The sequence below is a fragment of the Triticum dicoccoides genome, chromosome 5A (genome assembly GCF_002162155.2).
Source record: "Triticum dicoccoides isolate Atlit2015 ecotype Zavitan chromosome 5A, WEW_v2.0, whole genome shotgun sequence".
In the NCBI taxonomy this organism is placed as follows: Eukaryota; Viridiplantae; Streptophyta; class Magnoliopsida; order Poales; family Poaceae; genus Triticum; species Triticum dicoccoides.
In genome coordinates this window covers 597,705,995-597,716,665 of record NC_041388.1, presented here as the reverse complement: position 1 = coordinate 597,716,665, position 10,671 = coordinate 597,705,995, and the positions used below count along the sequence as shown (strand labels likewise).

Sequence of the window (10,671 nt, the reverse complement as noted above, 5' to 3'; positions counted from 1 at the left end):
CCCCCACCTGAATATATTTCTCGAACCCAACATACAGTACAATAGTACAAATGCCGGGGCGGCAGCAGAGAGAGAGGCAGGGGGCGACCCCCCCATGCTATGTTACATGCAGCTTTGTTCTACCCACGCAGAGCCTGTAGCCAGTTTTGACTCTTTTTGAATTGTTTGGATTGCTTACCACATGTGTCACGTGGTTTTAGTTTTGACTCTTGACTGTTTAATACCTACTCTTTTTAAGATTTTGGATTCTAATGTCATCTGTCTTGCAACTCAGAGCTTTCAGCCGTGCTAACTTCCATTGATTCATCCGCCATCGCATCAAACATCCAGCACCATGCAGACTTCACACCGTTATTCTCGCCAGAGCACTCTTCACCCCTAAAGGCTTACCATGCAACTGCCAAAAGTGTTTTTGATTCTCTGATATTGAATTGGAATGCAACATATGACTATTACAACAAAGTGAATGCAAAGCAAGCTTATTACCTATCCATGGAATTTTTGCAGGTCTCGCAATATACTTTCTTCAGCCTTATCTCATACCTTTTGGTAACTGCGTTATGATGTTATATGTTTTTTTTTGTACTGCAGGGAAGAGCTCTTACAAATGCTATTGGCAACCTAGAGCTAACAGGACAATATGCAGAAGCGTTAAAACAACTTGGACAGAACCTAGAGGATGTTGCTAGTCAGGTAAGCCATTTTTGTCAGAGAATGGTTTTTAGTCCATATCAAAATTATTGCCGAGCCATTTTTCTAAATAACATTTTATTATTATTCATGAACTTCCATATTTTTTTCAAATCTGCAAAAGGAGAAGTTTTTTTCCTGGGGGTTCCACCATCTGACTTATATTTGTTATGCAGTTTTCAGAGTGATTGACTATGAAATTACGCCAAAACACGAGCATTGCCTAGAGTGCCCTGTAGTTTTAGAAATGTTAAGATTGGATATGTTACTTTTCTATTACAATGAAACAGGAACCAGATCCTGCCCTTGGCAATGGTGGACTAGGCCGTCTAGCGTCCTGTTTTCTGGATTCTATGGCAACCCTAAATTATCCAGCATGGGGATATGGACTTCGGTACAGATATGGCCTCTTTAAGCAAATCATAACAAAGGATGGTCAGGAGGAGGTAGCTGAGAATTGGCTAGAGGTAGTGATATGTCTTCTACTTGTTTACTGTTTGGAAGCGTTGATTATGTTGGTTTCTGTTTTAATGATCTGCATGTTAGCTTCTTTTGCCATTTATAACTGATGCTGTATCTCCAGATGGGAAATCCATGGGAGATTGTAAGAAATGATGTCTCTTATCCTCTGAAATTCTATGGCAAAGTGGTTGAAGGCACTGATGGGAGAAAACACTGGATTGGAGGAGAGAATATCAAGGCTGTGGCACATGATGTTCCTATTCCTGGCTACAAGACTAAAACTACTAATAATCTTCGTCTTTGGTCAACAACAGTACCATCACAAAACTTTGATTTGGGAGCTTTTAATGCTGGGGATCATGTCAAGGCCAACGAAGCACATCTAAATGCTGAAAAGGTATTCCTTTGTCTGCATTTATTTTGAATATAAATCATTAAATCTCAATAACTATTGATTTAAATGGTAAACACTAAACATTGTCTAGCTAGTAGTCACTGTGGTGTCCCTCAATGTCATTTTAGAATGTGCACAGTCAAATGTTTGATAACTTTGATTGTAATAATATGATAATATACAGAAACTTTGATTGACACTAGATTTTTCATAAACATACTTATTGTATTTCCATGTAAATAGAAAAGCTGATGTTCAGAGGTTTGTGTGTCAAAATGAACAGAGTTTGTGCACACATAATATCTTCATCTGGTGTTTGCAGTTCTCTAGGTTGTGTTTGCGTTTTCTCCTGCTCTGCCTTAACTAATCTCAGCATATGCATCAGGCTACATTGCTCCTCTGTGTCTATAAAAAATAAGTCTGATGATATATGGTTGCAGTCCAGTAGTTCGTAGATGGCACAGCATGGAAGAACTTTTCACATGGAAGCCTTACCCTTATAATTTTAATTATACCTTTTGAGTGTTTGTGCATTGTGTACATACACCATTAAGTATGGGTGCTCAAAAATGGTTTATCCCAAACTGTGCAAAAGCCGCCACTGTTTGTGTATTAATTTTTTTGAACTAGCTAAACAACTTGACCGAACAAGATACATACAATTGCACTCACTTCTGAAGCAGCTCAGTTGGACGGATTTGTTCCAATCCCGTGCATGGGTTAAATTGTCGAGTTGTCCTCGCTTGTTCAGTAGTAGGAGTACTATCTATTATATTTATACTAAAGTTTTCTTTTTGTGATACAGTACAAACTTTTAGTAATACTTACATTTGCGACCACTGTGGACAAAATTTATTATGTCTAACTTAACTTTATCACTGGTCTTCTCATCATGCCAGATATGCCACGTATTGTATCCAGGGGACGAATCATCAGAGGGGAAAATTCTTCGCCTGAAACAACAATATACACTATGCTCGGCCTCCCTGCAGGACATTATTTCTCGTTTTGAGTCGAGGGCTGGTGATTCTCTCAACTGGGAGGACTTCCCCTCTAAAGTTGCAGTTCAGATGAATGACACCCATCCAACACTGTGCATTCCCGAGTTAATGAGAATACTGATGGATGTTAAGGGATTGAGCTGGAATGAGTCTTGGAGTATCACGGAAAGGTATCACAGAAGGGTACTGCAGTTTGATGTGTTATGCTGTTCCTCCAGTTCCAGTTAACTAATTTTATTTCCTCATCTGTCTTCCATTCAATCATGTACTGATTTTCTGATATCCACATCATTTGTAGAACCGTTGCATACACTAACCACACAGTACTTCCTGAAGCTCTGGAGAAGTGGAGCTTGGACATTATGCAGAAACTTCTACCTCGACATGTTGAGATTATAGAAAGAATAGATGAGGAGGTATCAAATGTGCAGATAATATTATACAATTAATTTCATGCTCTGTAGTTCAACTTATGGTTTACTTGTCTTCATCGTTGATTTTAAACAGCTGATGAACACCATCGTCTCAAAATATGGAACGGCAGATATTTCACTGTTAAAACAGAAGCTTAAAGATATGAGGATCTTAGACAACGTTGATCTTCCAGCCTCTGTTGCTAAACTGTTTATTAAACCAAAAGAGAAAAAGGGGAAGTTGCTTGTTGAATCTTTGGAGTCTATTGCTGAAGCTGACGAGAAAACTGAGTCAGAAGAGGAGGAAAACATTCTATCCGAGACAACAGAGAAAAAGGGCGAATCTGACTCTGAAGAAGCTCCTGATGCAGAAAAGGAGGATCCTGAGTATGAGTTAGATCCATTTACAAAATACGATCCTCAGTTACCTAGAGTTGTTCGAATGGCGAACCTCTGCGTTGTTGGTGGACATTCAGTTAATGGTGTGGCTGAGATTCACAGTGAAATTGTTAAGCAAGATGTGTTCAATAGCTTTTATGAGGTATTTGCATGATGATTTGGAAACCGTGATCTTATTTTCCAATGGCTGCTATAATCGTCAGGTGATATGGTATTCACCATCTGCCATTTTCTTGTGTTCTTTGCCAGATGTGGCCTACTAAGTTCCAAAACAAAACAAATGGAGTGACCCCCAGGCGTTGGATCCGGTTTTGTAATCCTGAATTAAGTACAATAATTTCAAAATGGATAGGCTCTGATGACTGGATTCTGAACACTGATAAACTTGCAGGACTGAAGAAGGTACTTCCAGTAGTTTTATTCCCCAATAATCAGTAATCTAATGCTTCCTTCACTTCAATGTTAACTGTGCATTGTTTTTACATTGATGTGTGTTCATCCTGTAACAGTTTGCTGATGATGAGGATCTGCAATCAGAATGGCGTACTGCTAAAAGGAATAACAAGATGAAGGTAGTTTCGCTGATAAGAGACAAGACTGGATATGTTGTCAGCCCAGATGCAATGTTTGATGTGCAGGTATATTTTGTACTAGAAAACATGTGTCTTCTTATAAATATGGTTTAACTCAGCTCTTGGTACTGGACACTTAGGTGAAAAGAATACATGAATATAAGCGGCAGCTTCTAAATATCCTTGGTATCATTTACCGCTACAAGAAGATGAAAGAAATGAGTGCAAAAGATAGAATAAAGAGCTTTGTTCCAAGGGTATGCATATTTGGCGGGAAAGCTTTTGCCACTTACGTACAGGCAAAGAGGATTGTGAAGTTTATCACAGATGTCGCAGCTACTGTAAATTATGATCCTGATATTGGAGATCTACTGAAGGTAAATTTGTGTCTTTGATGCCACTTATCAGTCTTAATTTTCATGTTCTGTCACTGGCAAGTTGACTCCGACTGAAAAGCATTGAATGTTCAGAGTTTCAAAGGAAAACAGAGCAGTGAATGTTCTTAATGTCGGTGCTTGTAAAACTGAGCAACTGAATAGCCACAGGTTTTTTAGAGAACAATATAGCCACAAATTTTTTTGACACTTTTATTGCTATCAGCATCTGATGCTGATATTACTGATAACTAGATGAGGTAAATATAAGGTGACAGGTTAAGTCTGAGGATTTTTGTTTGTTATCCAGGTTGTATTTGTCCCAGATTATAATGTTAGCGTTGCTGAGACGCTCATTCCTGCCAGTGAATTGTCCCAGCATATCAGGTAATATTCTGCCTACTCTTATATAGTATGTGAATACATAAAAAAAGAATATTACCTGGAGTTGGCTGACATAGAATTTTTCATGTGCCTTTTTGTTTGCTATAATATGTACCTGGAGTCTTACTGGGATAGTGCCATCCAGAAGTGCCACCCCAGTTTCTATTTCTGTATAAGACGTGCATTTTTAACAGTATTACTATCCATTCAGTACCGCTGGAATGGAAGCTAGTGGAACCAGCAACATGAAGTTTGCAATGAATGGCTGTATTCTTATTGGAACTTTGGATGGTGCGAATGTGGAGATCAGAGAAGAGGTTGGAGAGGAGAACTTTTTCCTCTTTGGTGCACATGCACCTGAAATCGCTGGTTTGAGGCAAGAGAGAGCTGAAGGGAAGGTACCACACTTGTTTATATAGCTGTGCCTACTATCAAACTAGTAAAGATCTCTCCCATATGTGCTGTCCAAATAGTTTAGCTGAAGGAAAATCATAACTTTACAAGTTTCCTTTGCACTTGTAGTTTGTGCCTGACCCGAGATTTGAAGAGGTTAAGGAATACGTCCGCAGTGGCATCTTTGGGACTGGCAACTATGATGAATTGATGGGTTCTTTGGAAGGAAATGAAGGTTATGGACGTGCAGATTATTTTCTTGTTGGCAAGGATTTTCCCAGTTACATTGAATGCCAGGAAAAAGTTGATGAAGCATACCGAGATCAGAAGGTAAGTTGTATAACTGACGCTGTTTGTTTTCTGGCTGAAATGCTCACAGTGATTATGCAAACTTTCTGATATGTGATGGCTGACATCAGTGTTTCACTGTGAACGACTTCATTGATTCGTAGGAAGGAATATTTCTTAGTTTAAAGTTTCAAACTGAAGTATCTATCGGTGTGTTGGAAGATCATAAACAATCAGAGAATATAGTTGCTAGATGTGCTATATTACTCATCTGTTGGCTGTTGAGTGTTGATACATGAGCTTTGATGTAGCTAGACCTTCAGGAAAGTGCTTCTGTGCATTCCAATAAAAAAATAACTTATAACTTAACAAAACAAAACAATTAGGTTGAACCTCACCAGGGGGCCTTTTGTTATCTGTTTTCTGAAATGAAAATCAGAAGTGGGGAGCTCCTCAATTCGAAAAAGAAAAAGAAAATCAGGGGGTAACTGAGGGTCTGGTTTCCCTCTGTTGGAGCCCCCAAGAATTCTGTGGTCTTATTTTTGTAAGAGTATAAGATGCACTGCTCCGTTAAGTTTCTCCTTCACCCATTTGTTTTCATTGCTTCGTGACATTTCGTGTGACAGCTCAGATCACCATATGCATCCCATTTGTACACATTATTTTGCTACCGTGGATATTTCCACTCTGTTTCATGTGTGACATTTTTAATTCGTTACATTGTTACTCTAAACATTAGTCTAATAGATTTTCAGAGTTTTGACCCTCCTAATCACATAATATCCGTTTCGACCTGCAGCTATGGACAAGAATGTCTATCCTCAACACAGCGGGTTCCCCCAAGTTCAGCAGTGACCGGACGATCCACGAGTATGCCAAGGACATATGGGGTATCAGCCCCGTCATCATGCCCTGAATAATTCAAGCAGCTTCCAGGAACCTTGAGAGTCTATGAGGCGCGATTGGTCGCTGATTTGCCTTGATTCAGCGAGAATGTATTGCTCCCCCCAGTTTTGTATAGGCATATGCAAGTTCTGACATGGACCTGAGTGCTGAGAGCATGCAGGGTAGTTCATCCTTAGCAATATTGCATGTCAGTTAGCCAGTATTACCCAGGCTTATGGTGTGTGTATTTCGCTGAATAAAGTTGGAGCAGAGTCATCAAACAAACATACTTTGGTGTATCTGTAATGATAAATAAATGGTACATGTGACTGAACAAAAAGTGTCGTTGGCGTGCACATGTAGTAGAAGCATGTTTCTTCAGAGAGGGTGCAAAGCTGAAAGCACCCCAGCTTTGGAGTGAGAATGCAGAAGTTACGAAAACATTTGTTTACATCCAAAGTGCAACGGGATTCGTCAAGAGTTCAGAGTCTTCCATCACGGTCATAGAGCATGTCCAATAGCAGCCCTATAAACCTATAACAGAGCAGTAGCAGTGGTCCCTCACATTTTGAACCAAAAATGCAGCTCCAACGGCTGCCCTATTTGTAAAATTTACTTCAAAATTTGTTGGACAGCCCTAAAATGCAACACCAACTGATGTAAATGTACAACTATTCGGCTGCTGCCCTAAAATTTGCTCCAAGTGGCGAACCACTCAGGACCACAAGAAAACAGTTGTTTTACGTTGTGCCAAAAATGTTGCTTCAACTACTGCGCTATAATAGGCCATTATCACTACATCTTTATGTCTTCTCCGATGATTTCCTCATGCGATCTGATCGTCAGATGTGAGTAATTCTGTAAGGCACGTCATGTTGATTAGCTTCATGTCTCGAATTTTGAGAAAATGTTTGATTGAACTATCAATTTTCTAAAAGTGAACTCTTCCTGTTTGGGGAGCTAATGATAACCTTGATTTATATGAGAAGATTTTTACTTGTGAGTTGGAAAATTTACCTATGAAGTAATTGGCATGACTTTATCTCATATTAGAATCAGGAATAAGCATTTGAAAGGAGTGGAAGATAAGACAGAGAAGAATGGTGGATGTTGGCACGGTAAATTGTTGGGTTCCATTACTGGTAGAATTATTCCAGTCCAGACATGTCTTACCAACATGCCTCTATTCACGATGTCTTTTTATCCCATCCAGTGGAAGTTTGATTTTAGAGCCAGAATGGTCTGGCAAGGTGATGATGATAAACAGAAATATCATTTGGTAAATTTGAAGACTTGTTGTAATCCTAGATATCACGGGGTTTAGGTATACTAAACCTTGAGCTATGAACGAAGTTTTGTTAGACAAATGCTTTTGGAAAATAAAAACAGAGTCTGCCCTCTGGCAATCTGTTCTCTCGAACAAAAAATTCCCGGTGGATGTTTATCTAGAGCCAAGATAAAGTTGGGGATTCCCAGTTTTGGACTAGCATTCTCAAAGCTAAAAATATATTTTACTGATTTTGCAAAAACAACCTTGGGGACGGCAATAATACTAGATTTTAGGAAGATTGGTGGGTTGATGATAACCACTCAAACTGGTGCACCTTAGGCTCTACTTGCTCAGCTTTGACCACAATATAACGGTTGTCAAGTCTATAAAAAAGGTTGGCATGGTTTTAAATTTGGGAGAACTCTGTTTGGGAAATCTTTGGAATTATGGGAAAGTTTAAGACTGAGATGTGAGGAAATTGAAGTGGGGATTGGAAAAGACAAATTTAATGCTGACTTCGGATAAAATATTAGTTAAAGCTTTGTACACAAAACTAATCGAACCTAGATGTTATTTCCCTCAGAAATTTCTATGCAAAGTTAAACTTCCCATGAAATCAAAGTGTTCTTGTGGCTTATGGTTTGAAAAAACAACCTTAGCAAGGATGGCGGATATGAAATAAAATGTGTGCTTTTGTGGCAAAGATGAAATGTTGATTATCTATTTTTGCAATGTTTAGCGGTTGGATTTGCATGGAGTCTTCCGAAATGTGCCTTTACTCTACACTCTATCCCTACTAGCTTAAATGAATGCTTTGGAAACTGGATTAAAAGTTTTCTAAAAAATGAAAAAAAAGGTGTTGGTATGATCTCTGTTGTTTTTCTGGTCCATTTGGAGATGAAGAAATGATGTGTATTTTGATATATTTTTTTACTAAGAACCCTTTGACTTTGATTAATACTATATTTTTGGCTAGTCCACTCTACAAATAAAGAAGGAAAATACGCCGGGGGGCAAGATTTCTCGAGCAAGTAGCAATGAAGTGTATCGTTCGTCGCATGGATGGAGGCACGTCGTTTTGTGGATTGGTGGCTAGGAATCCAGGCCCGATGCTCTGTTGCTGCTATATCCCTTGAGAGTTTCTGCACTAGCTTCACCTACCTTTTGAGTTTTTCCTCTTTTATTTTATTATATATGTTGACTGTTGCTCCCGGTCTTATGTAACTCGAAGTTTAAACATAGCCTGAAGTCTGGGTTGGCTGTTGATGTGGTTTGTGCTCACCTTGGGCTTTCCTTACTGTAGGCTTTCTTTGCTTTTGGCTCCTCCTTGCTTGGATTCATCATGATCCAAAAGTTCTTTGTAAGATATATGCTAGTATTTGTATTAACACATGAACCAACTGGCTTCTCCAATAGAAATCGGAGCGGTGGCCCCTCTTTCATTAAGAAAAAGCTTGGTCCTATCGACCACGGCATCGCATCAGGCGGTGCTTACTTGCTTCTGCTCCTTGTTCGTATCGAGATCATGGTCCATTGGTCCTCCTGCAAATCTTGCGGATGTGTGCCCCTTCCCACTCCTCCATGAAAAAGTAGAGGTGCCTCGTCAGCGACGAGAATGTTTGGCTACACGGTCATCGCCTGGCTGCCTTGGCATGTTGAATATTTGTGCTTCCTCCTTCGCAATAAATTTTTTCTGAGATCTTCCACCGTGATCATTTTTTAATTTTTAAGAATGACCTATAACCTTATTAAAACTTGATAAAAATTACAATGGAAATGGTTGGATAGTAGATCGAAAAAACTGCAAAATAACTCCTATAACTAAAAACTACAATGAGTTTCTTGGAACCATCTTCTTCATACATTATTGTTGCAACATGATATATCAATAGTACGACCTTAGTAAAGAGATGGCACTCACATCGTAACAACAATATCATCACTCAAGATCTCAGAAACACCACTGTGTCCAAGATGATGGGAAACCGTGAACGTTGAACCTACTTGATCTCAGGAGGACGAATCGTCAAACAATAGGATCTTCACCAAAACGTTGAGGTAGGACCCCAATAATCACAACAATGGAACACACTAACAAAAATGATATAAAACACTAACGCAAACTCATCATATCAAATATGAAAGAATCTGCAAGGGCATAAACCTGAACAATTATGAGGTTGGACACAACAAACCTGCAACACATACAATTGACTCACCCTAGAACCAAAGTACCTTTTGAAACGACTTACAAAGGATTTTAGGTCAAATATTTCCATGTTTGGTTCGATGGGACAGGCCTTGCCCGTGTGGGTGGAGCGTGTGGGCTAGGCTAGTTTCCAAATTGGAACTGCTATCTCGCCTGAACTTTGAGCTAGGCATTGCTTGGGCAAATTTTAGTGAAATTTGTAGGTTTTGACTTTGCAAGGTCAGTGCAATACCACATAAAGGGAGGGTGGAAAGCGAGCTACCCACACCCACGCCCCAGCCCCCTCCCCGCGTGATTTTGGGCCAGCCCATGTGCGGAGCGGGGCTCCCTTGTTTTTTCGCTTCTTTTTTCTATCATTTTTATTTTAGGTTATTATTGCTTCCTTAAAAATGTCTGGGATTTCAAAAAATGTTCATCATTTTTAAAATGTTAGAAATTTAGAAAATATTCATTTTTTAAATGTTCCAACCTTTAAAAAGTTCATGCAATTAAAAATATTCAGGAATTAAAAAAAGTTCATGAATTCAAAAAATCTTGACGAATTTAAAAATTATTTTAAATTATGAAAAAAATATCGATAAAAAAATTGTTCCTACATTTCAAAAAAAGTTCACAAATTTCAGTCCGTTGATTCAAAAAATGTTCACAAATTTCAGTCCGTTGATTCAAAAAATGTTCACAAATTAAACAATGTGCCAAAATTCAAAAAAGTTCGGCCTTTCAAAAACAAATTGTGCATTACAAAAGTTGTTCCCTTTTTTTAGAAAAATCATCGGTACATAAAATATTCCTGAATTCAAAAGTTATTCGTGAATTCATAAAATGTTTCGAATTTTAAAAATGGTTCCAATTTTAAAATGAAAAAAGGAGGCACGTGAATTTTTCTAATATGGGCTGGGCCGGCCCATACCTACTCGAATGTGTGTGTGTGTGGGGG

The 10,671-nt window shown here is 38.8% G+C and overlaps 1 protein-coding gene across 1 annotated transcript in view; it reads left to right on the top strand.

The window, feature by feature from the left end:
- Nucleotides 1-6,611, top strand: part of LOC119303203 (alpha-1,4 glucan phosphorylase L isozyme, chloroplastic/amyloplastic-like) — a 7,967-nt gene extending 1,356 nt beyond the window's left edge. Inside the window, exons 2-15 of the mRNA XM_037580306.1 lie at nt 275-507; nt 592-693; nt 981-1,157; nt 1,274-1,549; nt 2,446-2,717; nt 2,846-2,963; nt 3,055-3,501; nt 3,609-3,761; nt 3,869-3,997; nt 4,072-4,308; nt 4,616-4,692; nt 4,901-5,087; nt 5,212-5,412; nt 6,170-6,611. Of these exons, the coding sequence (XP_037436203.1) occupies nt 275-507; nt 592-693; nt 981-1,157; nt 1,274-1,549; nt 2,446-2,717; nt 2,846-2,963; nt 3,055-3,501; nt 3,609-3,761; nt 3,869-3,997; nt 4,072-4,308; nt 4,616-4,692; nt 4,901-5,087; nt 5,212-5,412; nt 6,170-6,286 (2,726 nt within the window). The 3' untranslated portion in view covers nt 6,287-6,611. The remainder of the gene's footprint in view (nt 1-274; nt 508-591; nt 694-980; nt 1,158-1,273; nt 1,550-2,445; nt 2,718-2,845; nt 2,964-3,054; nt 3,502-3,608; nt 3,762-3,868; nt 3,998-4,071; nt 4,309-4,615; nt 4,693-4,900; nt 5,088-5,211; nt 5,413-6,169) is intronic.
- The last annotated feature ends 4,060 nt before the right edge of the window (nt 6,612-10,671 follow it).